General features: G+C 41.1%; 1 protein-coding gene across 2 annotated transcripts in view; it reads left to right on the plus strand.

Moving 5' to 3' along the window:
* sp3 (phosphatidylinositide phosphatase spermathreecae) overlaps positions 1–23,076 on the plus strand; it is a 183,581-nt gene that overhangs the window by 110,668 nt on the left and 49,837 nt on the right. The window contains exons 12-14 of one of the 2 annotated variants that reach the window (XM_076187778.1): positions 20,524–20,594; positions 21,379–21,597; positions 22,453–22,511. In XM_076187778.1, the coding sequence (XP_076043893.1) occupies positions 20,524–20,594; positions 21,379–21,597; positions 22,453–22,511 (349 nt within the window). The remainder of the gene's footprint in view (positions 1–20,523; positions 20,595–21,378; positions 21,598–22,452; positions 22,512–23,076) is intronic. The other variant, XM_076187779.1, reaches the window with a different exon arrangement.

Here is a 23,076-nt window from a genome sequence, read left to right on the forward strand (position 1 = left end):
GACAGTAAGAAAAAGAAAACGACAATACGAAATGAACATCGCTGATAAATCCAAAGAGAATCCCAAAGAATTCTATAGTTACATTAGAGATAAAAAGGTTGTTAGGAATCACATTGGTCCACTATTATCTGCTGACGGTCAACTTGAATATTCAAATGAAGGAATGTGTAATCTCTTAAACAATTATTTTAGCTCGGTATTCGTAAACGAAACACCTCAAAGTGAATTCCAAACTGAAACCTGTGAAAAGTCTGGGGTAAACTTACTACGGTAAATATAACAAAAGAAAAAATTAAAAGGTGTATAGACAAACTCAAAGTTAATAAAACACCAGGGCCTGACGGTTGGCATCCAAGAATCTTAAAGGAAATGAAAAATGAGATTGTTGTTCCATTAGAAATTATTTTCAAGAAATCCATCATATCCGGAGATGTCCCAAGAGAATGGAAGCTAGCTAACGTTACTCCCATATTCAAAAAAGGTGACAAAAAGAAACCAAATAACTATAGGCCTATAAGTTTGACTTCGATCGTAGGAAAAATAATGGAAACTATCATCAGAGATGATATCGAATATCATTTAGAAAGTAACCGTTTGATAAATGATAGCCAGCATGGTTTCAGACGGAAACGTTCTTGTGTGACTAACTTACTCGAATTCTACAACACAGTTATCTCGAATTATGACAAAAGAAACAATATAGATTTAATATATCTAGACTTTGCAAAAGCTTTTGATACCGTCCCACACGAAAGACTACTTACTAAATTAGCTTTGCATGGAATAAGTGGTAGCCTATTAGGTTGGACTAGTAATTGGTTGAAAGGTCGAAAACAGAGAGTTGTTTTAAATGGAAAAACTTCTGGATGGAAAAATGTTGCAAGTGGAGTTCCTCAGGGTTCCGTTCTTGGGCCACTTCTATTCATAGTATATATAAATGATATAGACAATGGACTAAAATCTACTGTTTCCAAATTTGCTGATGATACAAAACTGTGCGGAGTGGCAAATGATCACTCAAACCAATTAGATATTCAAGAAGATTTAGATCAATTACAGCAATGGTCTGAAAAGTGGCTAATGAAATTTAACACAAGTAAATGCAAGGTAATGCACATAGGTAAAAATAACAGTAAGTACGATTACAAGTTATTTGGAAATTCGTTAACAAAAGTGGATAGTGAAAAAGATCTCGGCGTAATTATCAGTAACGACCTCAAATCATCCAAGCAATGTATTTCAGCCTCTGAGAAAGCAAATAAGATTCTGGGATTGATTGCGCGATCTTTTGATTTCAAAAGTCCATCACTCATTAACAAGCTATATAAATCGTTAGTTCGTCCACATTTGGAATATGCTGTTTCTGTATGGTCACCGAATCTCATTAAAGACATTGACAGACTGGAAAAAGTACAACGGCGAGCCACAAAACTGATTTCAAATATCAAAAATAAATCATACGAAAATCGACTTAAGCACATGAATCTGTTTTCCCTAAAAAAGCGTAGACTCAGAGGTGACTTGATACAGGTCTTTAAGATTTTAAAGGGAATTGACATCAAAAGTGACCAAATTTTCACATTGAATGAGAATCAGACAAGAAACAATGGTCTCAAACTGTCCGGAAATAGATTCAATTTGGAAGTAGGTAGAAACAACTTTGCCAACCGTGTAGTTAATGAATGGAATAAACTTCCTGCACAGGTAGTGCAATGTAGTTCAGTTCGAAGCTTTAAGAATCATTTAGATAAATACCTAAGTAAGATGCTGTAATGATTATAATTTATGTTATATTATTTGTTTTTGTTTTGTTATAATTTATCTGTCTGATTTTCATTTATTATTAGTTATATGTCAATTTATAATCATTTACTATTTACCTTTTTGTTTGTTATTCAACTATACCTATGCATTTATTTATGTATTTTATTTGTTATATTTACATTATTATAGTTTTAATTAATTTTTTTTTTTTTTTTTTTTTTTTTTTTTTTTTTTTTTTTTTTTTTTTTTTTTTTTTTTTTTTTTTCCATCCGACCTAGATATGGATCAAAAGGTCTCCTGTCGGCATGCTCCGCCTTTGTAATCCTTTGTAAAATATGAAAATATATGTCACCGTGATGTTTTATCTGACATTTTTCACTGCACAAAATCCCCGTGTTAGGTTGGAGCTGTCCTGGGGCATCCCTCTATAGCTGCTGTTTATTCTGACCACTTTATGTCTCCTACTTTTTGGATTACGTTGGGTTTGGTAGCTATGTATAATGCTTCAACTGTTTTCCTTCTCCTCTTTGTCATTCCTTTTTCTACCACCTCTGGGGCCGTATACACAAAACTTGTTAGCACTAACAAATAGCTGTTAAGGGTAACAAATTCCTGTTAAGGCTAACATTTAGCTGTTAAGCACTAACAGTGGATACAGAAAACTTGTTAGGGCCTTAAAAGTACTGTTAAGGTATAAGTGCTGTGGAGGACTATTAACCACTTCAGTACGGAACTTAAATCTCACGGGCAGCAGCCAATGCCAGCCGTACGACGTGTCGTAATAATACTCGCATCATAAAATATAGTCACCGCTTATATCGATCGTTCTCTCTTTCACCCGCGAATTTTGAAAACCACAGAGAATGGGATTCAGGGCGCATTTGGGAGAATGTAAAAACACAGGGGCGACTACAATAAATATAATCAAGGCGCCGATATGGCAGCGTCGCGAATCCACTTGCTCCTCATGACGCCTACGTGTGCGGCACCGTATGGAAGGGGTTAAGCTCTTAACAAATTCCTGTTAGTAGAGAAGATGGCGGAGCAACAACAACTACAAAGACGACAGCGAGTTTATCGACAGCGACGGGACATATTTAACTAGTACAATGACGACGAATTCATCAAACGCTTCAGAATGAACCGTGCTGGTATAATAACAATGGCTGATTTAGTGAGGGACAAACTTCAATCCCGAACAGAAAGGAATCGACCACTGAGTCCTGAAACGAAGGTGGCAATTACCCTATGATATTTAGCCATAGGTAAAATGCAGCAGTGACGACTTTGGGACCTCGCAAGCAACAATCAGCCGTGTCATTACTCAAACAATTGATGCACTATCAGAACCAGATATTGTAACTCAATTTGTAAAATTCCCATTGACTCGCCAAGAAGTGCAAGTAAAACAAGCGGAGTTCATGAAAGACTGTAGGTTTCCCGGTGTTGTGGGTACCATAGATGACACAAACATTAGAATTGTGGCTCCAAGTGTCGATGAACATTTATATGTAAACAGAAAACGATACCACAGCATCAATGTGCTTTGCCATGTCTCCCTCTTGTCCTTGTGGTTTAAACTTGGCTTGAATCGCCCATTTATAATTATTTTTTTCTCCATAATCACGTTGACCAAGAGGAGTGTTTCCTCTTGTAACCAGTTTGGCTTCCTTTTCTTTTTCTGTGATTCTTCTGCCATGTCTATATCCTATGAAATAATTGTTGAGTCGTGTGTCGGAAGATTTGAATGTGGCGCGGCCGCCTGTACAATGCGCCTTCGTCCAAAAATATCTGTCGTTTAATAAGTACTCCTAAAAAACCATACATACGATATCTATGTGCTATCATGATACTCTATTAATAAATTCTGAACAACAGCATTAATAACACTGTTTTATGTGTGCAATTTTTAATAATACATCCATTTACATGTTCATAAGCTGCTAACTTCAGCACTGTTTAGCGGGACTTGACAAACAACTGTTTGCTAGCTAACATTTGTTAGTTAAGCATTGGTGTATAACTTTTAGTGGTTTTCTGTTAGCTAGCAGAGATTGTTAAGGCTAACAAAAAAGTTTTGTGTATACGGCCCCTGATCGTTGCCAATCGGGCATATGACCTTCTTGATCTGTGTCCCACCATTGCGTTGGAAAGCCTGTTGTATCTTAGGTTCGCTTTGTGTTCTTTGATCCTGGTCATAAGCCTCCTGTGGGTCTCACCATAGTATGATTTTTTTTTTTTTTTTTTTCACAAGGAGGAAACCTGGGTCTGGCTCCCGATATATGCTGCCAACTTCGACCCAGAGTATCATTCCTCTGAAGAAGCTGCTGTAAAGCAAAACCGGTCAATAATAAACTCAATAACTGGATCAAGACCCATGTTTCCCCCTTCCATTTTTCACATTCTTTATATATCTACATAGTGAGCAGATGAAATGTTGATTTTTTTTCCAGTGCAATATATGTGTGTGTTTGTGTATATATACAGAGTTGACAGTCTGATGCTTAACTTCCTTGGTTGCCCCTTCCACAATAGTGAGGCAGTCTGCAATTGTGAATGATTTCCAATATTCTTTGACGCCCAGGTCTGGATTCTCATCTAGGATAGAGTGCATTCGAGACATAGAAAGCCATGTGTAATAGGCCTTAAATGCCCAAAAACCCAAAAACCCAAAAATCCGCGTAAATTCAAAACCGCGCATAAAAAAATCCGCGTAAAACGAGGGTCTACTGTATATATATATATGTATATATATACATATATATATATACACACATACATACATGTACCAAGGCTTCTTCCCCCTTACAAGGGAGGTAGCCAAAAAGAAATAGGCACAAAAACCATTCCCACCCATTTCATCACAAAACACACTCCACTCCACTCCCCCCTCCCCCTCCCCCCTCCCTGTTATCTTGGCACCTCCTGGATGATGGGTCATCCTTGCACCTTGTCCACTGCCCTGGGTCAGAGGCAGTGTCGCAAGACACCGCACATCCACAGCAAGGCTGCTTCATTAAATCGGCAACCCCCACTCTCTGTCCCCCCTACAGAAAAGGAGAAGACGGGGCAAAATCCCTTCGGGCCACGTCAAATTTTGCTCACACATACTCCCTCACCCCTATCCCCCCACCCATTCCACCTCATATATCACAACATCATCCATATACAACTATTCTCCATTCACCCCTGTCTTCTCTCCTCTCCCGTCCTTCCTCAACAGACATTCCCCTCTTCCCCAAAGCCCCCTTCACCCCATCCATCCTTCTCATCCTAGGATGTACCCTCATGTTCACTCCCTCCACATCTGCCTTCCATACCTCTTTTACTAGTCTTTTTTTTCACTCATTCCTTCCATATGTCCAAACCATCCTAATACTCTTTCATCAACCCTATCTCCCAACTCCCTTACCACCCCGGTTCTCCTCCCCTGTTCTTCTCCTCACCTCCTCATTTCTCACTCTATCCAGCCTGGTAACCCCCATCATACTTCTCAGACACCTCATCTCAAACTCATTCAAACTCCTTCTCTCTTCCTCTCATATGTTCCATGTATGTATGTATATATATATATATACACACATATACATACATACACATATACCAATGGCTTTTTTTTTCCCATACAAGAAAGGTAGCCAAATAATAAAGGAATAAAATCCACTCCCAGCCATTCCCTCTCCACATATTCCACTCCCATTCATCCCCCTCCCTCCTTTTTTTTTTTTTTTTTTTTTTTTTCTCTCTCTCTGCCTCAGGTCCAGTACTCTCCAAGAAAAAATATTCTTTTCAATCTCTTTTCTTCTCACATTTTTTTCATTTGGTTCATTTCAAGTGTCTTTTCTTTTTCTATTTCCTCATCGCTCATTTCCTTTTTTATCCATATATCTTTATCATTTTCACTATTTGCTAGCTTTGCTGCTTTTGATAGTACCTCTTCAGCTATCATTTGATTCCTTAATTTAATTTTTAGTGGCCTATAGTGTTTTTCTCTAGAGTATTGTCCCATCTTATGTGCCTCCTTTATTTCTTTGTCCAATTCTTGTCCCTCTTCTTGAACCTCTTTCAGAATTTCCTTTGCAATTTCTCTTCTTTTTCTCTTTGGTATTTGTATACATTATGTTTTCCTTTAATACCATGAACTACAATGAACTTTTTTTTATCCGTGTCTTTTACCCAGTTTTCCTTTTCTTTAATTACTTTAATTACCATTTGTTCCGAAGAATACAAACTCTTCGGTACTCCTTACAATAGGATACTTTCGCGTAGCGCGAATATTTCTACTGCGAAATTAAAATCCTCACTCTGTGGGTCTGGGCAACGCTTATCCTCAGTAAGGGGCCCCATTGGGGCAAGGGGGGGGGCCCTTGCCCTCCACCACAAGTCTCGCACACTATAACCATTCTCTTCGCAGTAGTGACCGCGTTAACATCTCTCTACTATACATGTTTAGTTTTTATCGGTTTCCCCCTTAACCACTTCGGTACGGGACTTAAATCTCGCGGGCAGCAGCCAATGCCAGCCGTATGACGTGTCGTAATAATAATCGCATCATAAAATATAGTCACAGCTTATATCGATCGTTCTCTCTTTCACCCGTGAATTTTGAAAACCACAGAGAATGGGATTCAGGGCGCATTTGGGAGAATGTAAAAACACAGGGGCAACTACAATAAATATAATCAAGACGCCGATATGGCAGCGTCGCGAATCCACTTGCTACTCATGACGCCTACGTGTGCGGCACCGTATGGAAGGGGTTAATGGGCCGATTCTCAGTCAAACTCCATTATTAGCGCGGCAGCGAACCGTTAATTACTCAACGGTTCTATGTTTACGTATGGGCCGAAAATCAAGCAACCCTCTTCGATTGTCGCCAGCTCACTCCCAGGACGCTAAGGAGTTCGTCGTCCTTCAATTTCATCAGGGTTTTCCCTACGCCATCCTGTGTCCTGGAATTTATTAAGTGCGTATCCCTTTCCTGTATTATTCCCTTAACCGCCACCGGGTATCCTACCCTTCACTGTAAGTATGGAATCTGGTTCCAGTATTGTTGTTGTTCAAGATGGGTTGGGTGCCTTCGCCGAAGGGAGATACCTTTGTCTCACCCCCCTTACCGCCAGCCCAAGTGGATCCTCACATTTGGTGTTTCAAGTGTATAGCTCTTAAGTGTTCACCTTCATCCCCATGTGAGACGTGCATTCAGTGAGATGATAGTCGGTGTTCCGTGTACTTTCATGTTCACAGGAAAGCACATGCAGGGGAAAAGGTGCGCAAGCATAGAAAATAGCTTCCCTCTTCACCCCCCAAAAACAAGAGAAGGCAGACTACGGCTTCAGAGGAGACGAGCAATTCTCTCCCTCCTCCACGGCGTAGTAGACAGGAAGCCAAGTTGTCCTTTATTCCTTTAACCAGGATGGTTAGCGTAGACGGACATGCGCCTCAGGCCACCTCTAGCTACCGTTCCTGTACGAGATTTTTCCCGGATGAGGTCGCTTGCGGCTTGCCCTCGACCCATCCCGGAAACTCGACGGTCCCTCGTCCAAAGCGTAGTAGCCAGGAAAGTGGTACAACGTCCACCTCGAGTCATTCTCAGGCTAAGTTGTCCTTCCTTCAACCAGGACGGTTAGCGTAGACGGACATGCGCCTCAGGCCACCTCTAGCTACCGTTCCTGTACGAGATTTGTCCCGGATGAGGTCGCTTGCGGCTTGCCCTCGACCCATCCCGGATACTCGACGGTCCCTCCAAAGCGTAGTAGCCAGGAAGGTGGTACAACGTCCACTTCGAGTCATTCTCAGGCTAAGTTGTCCTCTCTTCCTTCAACCAGGACGGTTAGCGTAGACGGACATGCGCCTCAGGCCACCTCTAGCTACCGCTCCTGTAAGACATTTTTCCCGGATGTGGTCGCTTGCGACTTGCCCCCGACGCATCCCGGAAACTCAACGCCGGCACGGACAAAGAACCCGGGTTCAAAGACAAAGAGCCCCCCCTTCTAACCCGCATGCTGATTCCCTACCCCTCCACTCCAAGTCAAAAAGGCAGACAGGAAAGCCCCGTCCCTTTACGACTAGAGATCCTAGACGCAAACATTATAGAGGCTCCGGACTCCCCCACAGGAATCCTAGGAATTCGCCAGCCCCTCCGCACAAGATAGGGGGTTGCCTCTCCCTCTACTGGAGAGCATGGGAAGAGGCCGGGGTGGAAGACTGGACCTACTAAGTCATTAAGACAGGCTATTGTCTTCCCTTCCCCACTGTCCCAAACCTCTCCCCCTATCCCATCCAAGTCAGCAGCTTCCACCCGGACTCGGCTCGCGGGCGGGCCCTAGCGGAGGAATCCTCCGTTCTGCTCCAGAAAGGAGCTTTAGAGGAAGTCTCGACTCCAGACCCAGGGTTCTACTCAAGGCTATTCCTAGTAGAAAAGACAACAGGGGTGTGGAGACCAGTCATCTATTTGTCTCCACTCAAGTTCCTTTCCCTGACGAAGTTCCGAATGGACACCCCAGAGTCCGTAAGGGCGTCTATCAGGGAAGGGGACTTCATGGTGTCGCTGGACCTCCAAGATGCCTATTTCCACATACCAGTGCATCCCTCCTCCAGGAAATTCCTCAGAATCATCCACAGGGGCAACACCTTCCACTTCCCCTGCCTCTGCTTCGGACTTTCCACAGCACCCCAAGTCTTCTCCAGTGTGTTCAACCTCGTTTCAGCATGGTCCCACTCCAGGGGAATTCAACTACTCCGTTACTTGGATAACTGGCTGATCCTTGCACATTCTGCCCAGCTATGCCAAGAACACCTGAGAATGGTCCTAACCTTTGTCCTGAAATTGGGCACAGTAGTCAACCCGGAAAAGTCAGATTTCTTACCAAGACAGAGAGTCACGTACCTGGGTATGGTCCTGGACTCCTCCCTAATGGAGTCCTTCCCAGTAGAAAAGGGGATCCAGAATCTCGCTTCTCTAGTTGCACAGGCACTATCGACCAGGTTCCTGACGGCGACACAATGCCAAATCCTCCTGGGCCATATGGCCTCCATAGAGAAATTAATCCCCAGGAGTAGACAAAGAATGCGACCGCTACAGTGGCTCCTCAAGTCTCAGTGGGCCCCGCAAGAGGGAGAACCCCTACAACACATCTCCCTCACCGAAGAAGTCAAGGATTCTCTTCTCTGGTGGAAGGCCCATGCAACCTTCTCATGGGGATGCCCCTTGGCCCATCTCCCCCCGAAGTCCTCCTGTTCTCCGATGCCTCCAAGGAGGGCTGGGGAGCCCACCTCAACGACGATCACATCAGCGGTTCCTGGTCCACAGTCGAGCGGACAGCCCATATCAATTGGCTTGAGTTGAAAGCAGTACTCCTGGCTCTCCGTCACTTCAAGGATCAAGTCTCAGGAAAAGTAGTGGGCATAATGTCGGACAATTCCTCGGTAGTACCCTACCTGAACGAGCAGGGGGGGCACAGTCTCCCAGGAACTATGCCTTCTGATGATGGACATCCTCAACCTAGCCAAGAATCTCCAGGTGTCACTCAAAGCCCGCTACATCCCAGGGAAGAGGAATGTCTGGGCGGACCACCTCGGCAGGAAGAATCAGATAATCAACACAGAATGGTCCCTCTATCGAGAGGTAGCGAACTTCATCCTCAGCAAATGGGGCTCCCCTCTAGTGGACCTTTTTGCAATGAGATGGAATCACCAACTCCCAATATATTTCAGCCCTTTCCCGGATCCTCTGGCAGCAGGAGAAGACGCTCTTCTGCAAAGTTGGGACAACCTGGACTCCTACGCTTTCCCACCATTTCCCTTGCTCCAGAAGGTACTCCTGAGAGCAAGACACGCATCCTACCTTCGGATGACTTTGATCGATCCTTGGTGGCCCGAAGCCCCATGGTTTCCAGACGCCCTCGAGCTAGCAGTAGAAGAGCCTCTGGCCCTTCAGGGAAGACCAGATCTTCTGTATTCACCCATCAACGGGCCTTGGCACAAGAACCCTTCAGCACTCAATCTTCACGCATTCAGACTATGGTCCGGATCCTCCTAAAGAAGGGTTTTCCCAGAGAAGTGGCAGAGGACATGTCCGCTCCTATTCGCTCTTCCTCAGCTAACCTTTATCAAGGGAAATGCAATGCCTTTGCAAAATGGTGCCACTCCAGGAAGTTAGTCCCAGATCGAGCCACCATTCCTGAGATCGCCTCCTTCCACTTCCTCAGGAAGTCCAAGAAGATCTCCCTCTCGGCAGTACAAGGCTATAGGGCAGCTCTAAATCAGGTGTTTTCTCTGAAGGGCATGGTCCTAGCCCTTTCACCGGAAATTTCCATGCTCTTCAGGCACTTCAAAGATCATGCCCCCCCAGGGAAATCAGTTCTCCTCCGTGGGATGTGGCATTAGTCCTGAACTCTCTGAGGGGTCCCCCTTACGAACCTCTCCGAGAGGCACATCTGAAGGACCTCACCTAGAGGACAGTTTTTTCTGCTAGCCCTGGCATCTTCCAAGAGAGTAGGGGAGTTATATGCCATCTCTTATAGAGTCGCCCATTCCAAAGGATGGAAAGAGGTCTCCTTCACTTTCATGCCTCAATTCATTGCCAAAAACCAAGATCCTGCCAAATCCGACCCTAGATTCTGGTCCTTTAGTGTTCTGTCCTTAGACGAATTGCAGGGGGAGAATAGACTGAAACAGTTCTATGCCCGGTACGAGCCATCCGGACCTACCTCAAGAGAACCGAACATCTTCGACCAGAATTAAAGAGGTTGTTCATCTCTACTAAAGGTAGCCCATCACTAAGAATTCCATTTCTTACTGCAAAATGGAAGTCATCCGCAGAGCCTGCGACATGAACCACACAGATTGTCCATGACCTGAGGGCAGTAGGGACCTCCCTAGTCATCAGAAAGAATCTGTCAGTCAACCAGGTTCTTCAAGCAGGTATATGGAAGAGCCAGAATACGTTCACTTCCTTTTGCCTCAAAGAAGTTATACGGGAATCTTTAGGGAACTTATCTTTGGGCCCCATAGTGGCCGCCCAAGAAGTCCTGAAAATGATATACCCCTCCTCAAGAGCACACAGCCGACCCTGACAACTCATCCAGGTTCTGGCTCGGCAACTGCAGGGATAACTTTCCAAAGTCCTTCTCATACTCTTACATTCCCTTACCTCACCCGCGGGCTCTCAAGCATTCCAAGGGAATCAATTCAAGCCCTTCAGTGGTACAAAAGTGATTATAACCTGTCTGTCTCCACTCCAGGGAACAGAAATGGGTGCACTTCAAAGTGAGGGGAATGTATAGGGGTCTGGTCAACATAGTCTTAGCACACTAGATTTTCCTTACAGCGGTTTCCCAGGCTAGATAACAACTTCCTTCCCTCCTAAGTCCAAGTCTCCTATTGTAAGGAGTACCGAAGAGTTTGTATTCTTCGGAACAAATGTAATTTTCGCAGGAAAATTAATTTTTCCCTGATACAAACCTGAGGTACTCCTTACCTTTAATGGCCCTCCTCAACCACCCCTCTAAACAGTTCCTTCTCCTTGCCTGACAAACCTTGTGCTTAATTCATACCTGGCTCAGAGAATGGTTATAGTGTGCGAGACTTGTGGTGGAGGGCAAGCCCCCCCCCCCCTTGCCCCAATGGGGCCCCTTACTGAGGATAAGCGTTGCCCAGACCCACAGAGTGAGGATTTTAATTTCGCAGTAGAAATATTCGCGCTACGCGAAAGTATCCTATTGTAAGGAGTACCTCAGGTTTGTATCAGGGAAAAATTAACTTTCCTGCGAAAATTACATTTTTTTTAGCATTTTCCTCTAACTACTGTTGTACTATTTCTTTAAATGTTATTTTCTGATTTTCTTGCTCTTGTTTTCAATGATTTTTTTATTTCTAGGAGATCCATCTCCTTAATTGATTCTCCAACTTTTTCAGTCACTGCTTGTATTTGTTCTCTGATCTCTTTTTTTTTTCAATTTCTCGTTTTTATTTGTCTTCAATCTTCATTCTTTTGTTATCACTTCCGATCGTAATTCACTTTTTAGATCATTAAGCTCTCTTCATATCTTCGTTAGCTTTTCATAGATTGGTTATCTCTCTGTGCATTGCTCTATAGTCAAATCTTAAATCTATTAGCTCCTCCATCAAGTTGATAATGTCTTGATTCCTTAGTACATTGTTATACCTAGTTTCTCTTTCTATATCTAAACCTTTACCTAAGAGTCCTCTTTCTCTTTGAAACCCTGAAAAAATATTGTTGTCCCACCTTTGAGTTGACTTAGGGGTATCATTCAAACAAGTTCTTTTCGGTATTACTCCCAGTGGTGATTTGACTCTGCTCATGTCCAATCATCTCCTCATTGGCTCATTATTCCTTTTTTCTTCTTTTCCTTCCTCCACTAAGTCAAACTGGATACTTATTATACCATAGTGGTCACTCGAAAAACTCAACTTTTCTGTAAGCACAACATAGGCATTTCGTTGTTCTTATTGAAAAAGTGCTGGCTTGGAGTTCATTCACACCAATGTCAGCATCGTGTGTGTGTGACTGCTTTTGGATGTATTTACCTAGTTGTATCTTATGGGAAGGGGAGCTACACTCATAGTGTCCCATCTGTATCTCGCCATATCTAATTTGCCCTTAAATTCTTTTATTTTTTTTTGCACACACTTTTCCCAGGTCTCTTCTATAACTGTCCTTTTTGAGTTTTCCTTCCATGTCCTTTTGTGTTTCTCTTATCCCAATTTAGTAAGTCATCTCTATCAAGGACTTCTACACTTCTCATAATTCTGTAGATGATCAACATGTCACCTCTTTCTCTTCTTTATTCCAGAGTTGGTAATTCTAGTTTTAACAATCTTATGACAGTTTTGATAGTGTTGGGGCCAATTTCGTAGTTGCTCTCTGGATTTTCTTAATCTTCCTTATATTCTTTTTAGTACTGGGTGACCATAGTGTCGCTGTGTACTCCAATTTAGGCCTTATCAGTGTGACTAGTATTTTCTTTACCATTTCTTCATCCAAGTAAGTAAAAGCCATTTTTATTGATCTTGGCAAGTTATAGGTTTTGCTGACAATTTTGTTTATTTGTTTGTCAGGGGGCATATCTTTTGTGATGATCATCCCCAGGTCTTTTTCAGATCCTACTTTCATTACTTCCTTTTCACCAATCTTATATTGTCCTGATATCCCTTCCTTTTTACTTTTTTTTTTTTTTTTTTTTTTATACTTTTTCTGAATTCCGTTATACTACATTTCTTGATGTTAAAGTACACTTCCCACTTCTGACTCCATTCCTAGACCTTGTCCAAATCTCTCTGTAGTGATTCACAGTCTTTCTCCGTACTTACTTTCTTTAGTAGTTTTGCGTCGTCTGCAAAAAAGTTCATGTAACATTCTACACCTTCATCAATGTCATTTACATATATAACAAACATTATCGGAGTCAGTACTGAACCCTGTGGGACTCCACTTATGATTTCTTCCCAAGTAGAATTTTATCTCTGAGCACCATTCATTTTTTTTCCCATGCAAGAAATCTGCCATCCATTTCAATAGTTTTCCATGTAAGCCTCCTGGTGTTTTGAGTATTCTTAATAATTTTTTGTGGTACTTTATCAAACGCCTTTTGTAAGTTCAGGAAAGCACAGTCTGCCCATCTGTCCCTTTCTTGCATTATATCTATTAACCTTGAATAGAAACAGATCAAGTTTGTGGCACATGATCCTCCCTGTCTAAAACCAAATTGTATCTGATTTGGTTCTGTAGATGTTTAGTTCATCTGCTTTTGATAACTTTCTCACAAATTTTGGCTTTTGTACTTGAAAGAGAGACCGGTCTTTAGTTTGTTGGGTCTTCTTTGTTTCTCCCTTTATATATTGGCATGATATTGCTATTTTTCCAGTCTTTTGGTACCTTTCCTTCTTTGAGTGAGCAATCTATTATCTTGTATATTTTGTCCATCAGTTCATCTATACATTCTTTTAGTATCCAGTTTACAATTCTGTGTGATTTTCTGACATCAAAGTTCATTATTTGGTCCCTTATTTCTTTCTGTGTCACAATTATTTCTCTCATTGTGTGTATTTACCTAGTTGTATTATACTGGAAGGGAGCCATTAAGTTTTTTCTTAAAATCTTGAATAGTGTTTGCACACACTGTTTCTTTATCTAAGTTGTTCCAAGTATCTATCACTCTGTGTGGGAAGCTGGTGGGTTTTTTTTTCAGATCTTTTCTGTGATTATCTTTTTTTAGTTACATTTTGTGTCCTCTCATTTTTCCAGTATCCCATTTCAATAAGTCATTCTTATCTAAGATTTCCATTCCTTTCATTATTCTATAGTAAGTCTCCTCTTTCCCTTCTTTGTTCCAGAGTTGGTAATACTAATTTGGACAGTCTTTGCTCATATGTCATTTCAGAAAGAGTTGGTGCTAGTTTTGTTGTTGCTCTTTGTATTCTTTCTAATTTCTTTATATTCTTTTTGGTACTGGGTGTCCATAGTGTTGCTGCGTACTCAAGTTTTGGTCTTATTAGTGTAGTTAGGATTCTTTTTATCATTTCCTTGTCCGAATAAACAAATGCCACTTTTATTGACCTCAATAAATTGTAGGTTTCTCTGACTATTTTATTAATATGCTTATCCAGTGTCATGTCCTTGCTGATTATCACTCCAAGATCTTTCTCTGAGATTACTTTTTTGACCTCTTCTCCACCAATTTTGTAATCTATCGATATTCTGTTTTTACATACATATGCCAAGGCTTTTTCCCCCTTACTAGGGAGGTAGCCAAAAAGGAAAAGGCATAAAATCATTCCCACCCCTCCACTCTCCCTCTTATCTTAGCACCTCTTGGATGACGGGTCATCCCTGCACCTTGTCCACTGCCCTGGGTCAGAAGCAGTGTCACAAGACACAGCACATCCACAGCAAGGCCGCTTCATTAAATTGGTGACCCCCCCTCTCCGTCCCCCCATTGCATAAAAGGAGAAGACAGGGAGAAATCCCTTCGGGCTGCGTCAAATTTTGCTCGCACATACTACCTCATCCCCCATCCCCCCGCCCATTCGACCTCATGCATCACATCATCATCCATATACAACCATTCTCCATTCACCCGTCTTCTGTCCTCTCCTGTCCTTCCTCAACAGACATTCCCCTCTTCCCCAAAGCCCCCTTCACCCCATCCATCCACTTCATCCTAGGACGTCCCCTCATGTTCATTCCCTCCACATCTGCCTTCCATACCTCTTTCACTAGTCTTTCTTCACTCATTCTTTCCATGTGTCCAAACCATCCTAATACTCTCTCGTCAACCCTATCTCCCAACTCCCTTTCCACCCCTGTTCTCCTCCTCACCTCCTCATTTCTCACTCTATCCAGCCTGGTAACCCCCATCATACTTCTCAGACACCTCATCTCAAACACATTCAAACTCCTCTATTCCTCTCTTATGTTCCATGTTTCTTCCCCATACAGTGCTGTTGGCACAATCACTCCTTCATATAGTCTCCTCTTAGCATCCATTCCCAAATGTCTATTCCTCATTACACTTTTTAATCCACCAAGGCATTTACTCGCTTCTCTCAATCTACATTCTACCTCCACCTTCACTCCACCTTTTCCTGCCACATTTGCACCCAAGTATCTAAAACTATCCACTTCCTCCAGTCGCTCTCCCTTAATGCTCACTTCCAGTCTACTGCCACTTTCACCCCTTGTACATCTCATCACCTTACTTTTACCCACATTTATCTTTAGCTTTCTTCTATCACATACTCTCCCAAACTCTGTCACCAACTTCCTCAATCCCTCCTCCGATCCTGCCACAGTGCAGTATCGTCCGCAAACAACAGCTGGCTCACCTCCCACTTTTCTCCATTTTTTTTAACCATCTCCAATCCCTGACCCACTACCCTTGCATTTACCTCTCGCACTACCCCATCCATGTATAAGTTGAACAGCTAGGGTGACATAACGCATCCTTGACGAAGTCCCACCTTTACATTGAACCACTCACTCTCTCCATTTCTAATCCTGACACAAGCTCTACTACTCTCATAAAAACTCGACAGCTCCCAGAAGCTTTCCTCCTATCCCGTATATCTGCATAACCTCCCACAGTGCCTTTATGTCTACCCTATCGTAAGCCTTTTCCAGATCCATAAAAGCCCAAAAAACATCCTTCCCCTTTCCTATAGCTTTCTCACATATCTGTCTTACCACAAAGATCTGATCTACACAACCTCTACCTGTCCTAAATCCACACTGTTCCTCACCAATTACTCCTTCTGTTCCTCTCCTAATCCTCTCAATCAAGATCCTCCCATAAGCCTTCCCAACTACACTTAACAAGCTAATCCCTCTGAAACTACTACATTCACACTTGTCCCCTTTTCCCTTGTAAAGAGGAACTATACAGGCACTCCTCCAGTCCTCCGGCACTCTACCTTCTCTCCAGCAAACATAAATAACCTCACCAGCCAGTCCACCATCACTGTACCTCCTTTTTTTTAGACACTCTGCATGGTATCCATCCAGACCAGGTGCCTTACCTGCTTTCATCATCTTAACCTCTTCCATACGGTGCCGCCTATGTAGGCGGCATGAGGAGCAAGTGGATACGCGAGGCTGCCATATCGGCGTCTTGATTATATTTACTGTAGTTGTCCCTGCGTAACTGACATACTCTCTAAACTGGCTTCATCACATTTTCTATGGTTATCAAAATTCACGGGTGAAAGAGAGAACGATCGATATAAGCAGTGACTATTTTTTATGATGCAAGTATTATGACGCAACATCGTACGTCTGGCAGCTAATGCTGCCTGCGAGATTTTGGCCCGGAGTGAAGTGGTTAACAACTGCCTTCACCTCATCCTTCCATATTTCTCCTCCATTTTCCTCACTCATCACGGTCCTTTTCTTAGCATTTCCCACTGCAGCTATCTTTCCCTCCCCATCCTCTTTCACATTTAGCAACTTCTTAAAATATTCTGCCCATCTTCCCCTTACTGCCTTCTCTTCCATTATCATCTCTCCATCTGCACCTTTTACCTTTTCTTCTCTACTTGATTTGCCTCCTCCTTCCTCTCTTAATTTCTTTCCAAAACATCTTTTTATCACTTTCAAAATTTCTGTCATACTCTTACCCCATTTCACATCTGCTCTCCTCTTTGCCTCCTTTACCTTTTGCTTTACTTTTCTTTTCTTTGTACCTCTCATATGACTCCCTCGTCCTCTTTTGTAACCAATCTGTGAAAGCTTGCTTCTTCTCTTCTACAACCTTCTTTGTTTCCTCATCCCACCATTCACTAACCTTCCTTCTATTTCCTCCCATCCTTCTTGTTCCACACACCATCTTTGCACATTTTGTGACTCCCTCCTTGAACCATCCCCATTCCTCCTCCACACCTACCTCTACTCTATCCTTCACTCCTTCCCACTCTTTCAGCTTCTTTTTGTACTCCTTTTCCTTTTCATTCAAAGAGTTCACTCTAAGAACCTCCCTACCTTTTGCCCCTTTCCTCTCTCTCCATCTATCCTCCACTCTCAACTTACCTTCCACCAAAATATGATCTGATATTCCCCCACCCTCTCCCCTTAGCACATGTACATCCTTAATTCTTCCTATCATAATCCTATTTACCACTACATAATCCATTAACGCTCTATCTACCACCCTTCCATCCACCACCCTCTCCCATATGTACTTATGCTTGACTTTCTTCCAAAACACTGTATTTGCTATCATCAACTCTCTAGACACATTTCCACCATCAACTCTCCACTACCATTCTTTCCTGGAACTCCACATTTCCCAACCACTCCATCAATTGGACCATTTCCTACCCTAACATTAAGGTCTCCCAGTACTATCACATTGACATTTCTCCCTAAATCCTCTATGCACTCATTTAAATCAATCCAAAAGGCCTCCCTTTCTTCTACACTCTTCTCACTGCCAGGCCCATATGCATTTACAAAGACCCACATCTCCTTTCCCAGTTTCACCTTCATCCACATTATCCTTGAGGAAACCTACTCCCACTCCACTACACGTTTACCTATCTCTTCACTTACTAGAATAGCCACCCCTTCCCTCCCTCACCCTCTCTTCACTCCTGATAACCTCCCACTTACACTCACCCTTCCCTTTCAACTTAGTTTCACTCAAAGCCAACACATCCATCTTTCTTCTCACAAACATACTACCTATCTCTTCCCTTTTACTCTCATCTGTACCACATCCACGCACATTAAAAGACCCAAACATTAGGGTGCTGGTCGGAAAACTCCCAGCCCCTCTTATGCCTTTACTTTTTCTTTTAGGAATGTCCCCTGTGGGGCTACACGGAGAAGGATGCCTAGTCCCAATCCCCGTCCCTTTCTTCTCGCCTCTTACGATCCAAGTAGGAATACTTGGTGGCAGTATTCTTTTCCCCCACCACAGGGAATTCCCCCACCACAGGAAAAGAATACTCAGAGAAATGGTACAGGACAGCAACAAGGGGTTGTGGGACAGCATAATTCCATTATACTATTTTTCTTGATATTGAATTTTACTTTCCACTTTTGGGTCCATTTCCAGATCTTGTCCAAGTCTTGTTGTAATGAGTTGCAGTCTTCCTCTGTTTTTACTTTCTTTAGTATTTTTGCATCATCTGTAAAGAAATTCATATAACACTCTACTTCATCCATGTCATTTATGTATATGGCAAACATGATCGGGGCCAGTACTGATCCCTGTGGGACACCACTTATCACTTCTTCCCAGTTTGAGAATTTGTCTCTAATTACTACTCTCATTTCCTCCCAGTGAGGAAGTCTCATCCATTCCAATAATTTTCCTCTGATGGCACCTATTGACTCATCTTCCTTATTGGTTTTTTGTGTGGTACCTTATCAAATGCCTTTTGTAGGTCCAGAAAGACACAGTCTGTCCACCCATCTCTCTCTTGTATTATGTCTATTAATCTTGAGTAGAAGGAGATCAAGTTTGTTGTACATGATCTTCCTTGTCTGAATCCAAATTGATTTGGATTCAGTATAGTTTTTTCTTCCAAATACTTAACCCATCTATTTTTGACAACTTTTTCACAAATTTTTGCTACTGTGCTTGTTAGGGAGACCGGTCTGTAGAGTGATGGGTCTTCTTTGTTTCCTCCCTTATAAATTGGTACAATATTTGCCTTTTTCCAGTCCTGTGGCACTTTTCCTTCTTGAAGTGAGAATTTAATTATATTGTATATTTTGTCTGTTAATTCTTCCATGCATTCTTTCAGTATCCAATTTGCAATTCTGTCTGGACCATGTGATTTTCTGACATCAAGGGTTTTAATTTGGTCGCTGATTTCCTTCTGTGTTATGATTATTTCTTTCATTAAGGGGGATATCTCTCTATTTCCTCACAGTTAGGTGAGCTTTTTATTGTGAATACTGATTTGAAATGGTTGTTCATGATTTCAGCCATTTCCAGTTCTTCTGTATATTCATTTTTACCTTGGCGCAGTTTTTCAAATTATTGTTTGTTCTTCAGTTTGTCATTTACATACCTGTAAAATAGTTTTGGTTCTTGCTTGTATTCTTTTATTTATTTTTTTTCCATAGTTTCTGTTTTCATCTCTGCGTATTTTTACATATTCATTTCTTAGTTTGATGTACAGTTGCTATTTGCTTGTTTTCTTGTCTCTTTTCCATTCCAAACTTTGTCTCTATTATCCTTAGCTTCACTACACCTTTTGTTGTACCAGCTTTTCATGTATGTTCTTTCCATTTTTTGTTGTGGTATGTATTTATTTATTCCCTCATAAATATCTTTTAGTATATTCCATTTCTCTTCCATCCCTGTTTGTGTGTGTGTGTGAGGAGAATGTTCAGTGTTTGTACAAAAGTAAGATGATGAGATGTACAAGAAGTGATTTTGGAGGCTTGGATAGACACAAAACGGACACAGAAACCAACCCCACCCCTTTCACCAATACATATGTAGAAAGCACAATAAAGAAATTGAAAAATTCCCACACTGAAGGCCCAGAGAAAATATCAAGCATCCATGTCACACACTTTGGTTCAACAGCTATAAGAAACCCTAACTGATATCTTCAATTATTCCTGGTTGTACAACAAAATCCCATCTGGGTAAGGAGCTCATGTGATTCCAATAATGAAAATAAACAAACTGCCTGAAAACCTTGCATCATAGAGACCAATCTCACTATTATTGATTAAGGTGGCTTTTCACTGTAATGAAAAACTCCTAGAAACCCTAATCCATCCAAGACTGGAATATGTACCAGTACTACAGGGAAGATGAAGAGGATAGAAAGGGCAGCAACCAAATGGGTACCTAACCTGGTAGATAAGCTATTCAAAAGACTAAAAGCATTGAGTCTGTCAACATTGAAAGATCATAAAGAAATAGGAGACTTGATTATGATTTTTAGTTGATCAATTGTTGTCTCAAGTTTCATAAAGTGGAAAACCCACAGTGGCTGGCAATGCATATGGATCTCTCTGGGAAGAAACTTGAGACTGTTGTCTGTGTTCTATAAGTATAAGTAATTAGGTAAATATATCTTTCTTTTTAAATATATTATTCACTATCATCACGTCTCTTCCAGCACAAATCTCCATTTTATTTTTGCACAAACCCCTCCCCCAACCAGCACACCACATTTCCCCATTACTTCATCCATATAACTATGGAACTAGTACCCAAGTATGGTAGTATATGTATGTATATATATATATATTTTTTTTTCTTTCCTTTTAAGGGAGACTTCACTCGCACAGGAGAAAGAAAATTTACTGGAATGATGAAGGATGGAGTAAATTCTGCCAACAGGTAGCATTAAAGCTTGTTTGGTCTTGTAGGGAATTGTCACACAAATAAAGAAAATAACAAATTAGCCAGATAGCCAGATGTATGATATAAAATTTCAGAATATTTATTGTTATATAGAATTGCCATTTCACAATTTATTTCCATTATTTATATATATATATATATATATATATATATATATATATATATATATATATATATATATATATATATATATATATATATATATATATATATATTATATATATATATATATATATATATATATATATATATATATAAAATGTGGAAGCCCTTTGTATTTCCATCATCACACAGGAAAATCTGTCCCCAGAACTCTTTCTTGTCATGTGGATAACCCTCTTCATTATTTTTATCATTATCAAATAACACCATAAAAATCTTAGCATTGTCCAATATCATGAAAAATTGCTGTTTCAACTGTATTTTTTCAATTTTATTTATTTTTCTTTATAGCATGTATTTCTTTTAACAGTAATTGTAGAATTAGATGAAATTGTGTTTAAATGTTAGGTTGTGATTGGACCTTATGTAATTTGTAGTTTTCTGATCTATACAGACTTTCAATTTGTTAGTGTTATCAAAGGCCTGGCCCAGAGGTATAAAACTAAAATAATAAACAAAACTAGTGAATAATCTTTAGTAGCATAACAATTGAAATGTACAGACAAAATCGAGTCCAAATGAATTGGAAAGAACCACATATATAGCTCTTGGAAGTTAAGATGTGGTTGCAGTATCTTGGCCATGCATTTTTTTGCAGATATTACCGCTGTCACTTCCTTGACACATATCGACAGGCAGGCATAGACCTGATGCAGGGATGCTCAGTGTCACAAGACTTGTGGCTTGAGGTCAACTATGTAGAAATGATTGTTAATGTAGCAAGTGCCTTGATGCCAGTGGGTCCCCCTTCATACATGGCCGACATTGCTCTAGGCCCTGAGAAATATCTAGCCAGTGCACTGTATTCATTGTCCAGGTCAGAACATGAATTGTATAGGCTATTATTGATTTTGTATACAGTACTGCATTTTGTACATTCTAAATATGAAATTAAGCTGCATTGTGGTAGGGATATTGCATTTTGTAATTAGACATGGGACTTTGTATGGAATGAGTTTTCTCACTTACTACCAGTTGCAGTATTTGAATACATTCACATTGCAAAGTTCATCAAAGTGCATTCTCAGTTTGTAATTGTTTGAAAGTTCCACCTCTCCTCTGGTTGTTTGATGCACCTACCTTTTCCAAGAAATACCTACTGTTGTCTCAAGTCTTCTCTTCATTTAGCAGATATTGATGGTCTTGAAAAAAAAGTCCATATGTTCATCCACAGTACCATGGTAATACCAGTGCGTGTTAATGTCTCACTTTACAGTACATGGGATAATTGTGTGGCTACACAATACTTAGTTTTGCAACTAGTTGTAAACTCTGTCGAGATTGTGTGTTCAGACTGAATAATAAGGACTTAATTATTGATATATTTCAACACAGAATGAGCATACATTATTAGGTTGCTGGATATTCCAGGTGGTTTGATAATGTTATGCATGGGCATTAAGGTTTTTGTATGTATATTTCACATTTGTACCAGGCATATTGAGTACACTTCAGTTTCTATCCCTATATTTATCAAGTTTATCTCCCAATCTTTGATAGCATGAATCATCCTGGTAGAAGATTTCTGTTGGTAGTTAGTTGCCAGTGGTACATGCTGACATTAGGGAAATGGCATTGTGTCAATTATTCTTTCATAGATATTTTCACTTTGTTGAATGCTGTTATAAAGTATATTCAAATAAATTAAGACAACAAATGTCTTTCCTTTCAGATATTATATGAATAGATTTAAGGATGCATATAGACAAGCCACCATAGATCATATGTTAGGTAAGTCAGACTACTCTTGTTTATTTGACTAGTTCCATTATCCCTATTGATTAATGGGGACTGTAATAATATAATTCTTGCCAAGTTTCACTGAATAGAAACCTGCAGCCCCACATTGGCTGGCAATGGTCCTCAGGCCCTCCTATACCTCTGGGAAGAAACATGGGACTGTTGTCCATGTTGTTTTGGTGTGGAACAGTTTATATTGTCATGGGCTCATAGTACTAGGAGGGAGCAATCACCAGATGTCAGCTTTCCCCATGTGAAAAGGTGAAAGAAATAAAGTTGCAAGTTAATAAAGAGAAAGAGTTTGAGCTTGGTTCATAGATCAAGTTTCAAACTCTGCAAATGGAGGTGAGTATGTTGACAGGTTTTGAAGATGGTTGGCAGGGAGATGATCCTGATATCCATTTTGAAAGATCACAGTTCACTGGTATCATCATTCTCCCCTTGTTATTGGCAGCAGGTATAGAGTGATCAACTTTGTGACCCAGTTATGTGATGAGGTGTCAAGATGGGAGGGGTGACGAATGGGTCAGGATGGGTGTTGTGTGGGTGTGAACGT

Source organism: Oratosquilla oratoria, chromosome 7 (assembly GCF_046742065.1).
Source record: "Oratosquilla oratoria isolate Oo_2021 chromosome 7, ASM4674206v1, whole genome shotgun sequence".
Classification (NCBI taxonomy): Eukaryota; Metazoa; Arthropoda; class Malacostraca; order Stomatopoda; family Squillidae; genus Oratosquilla; species Oratosquilla oratoria.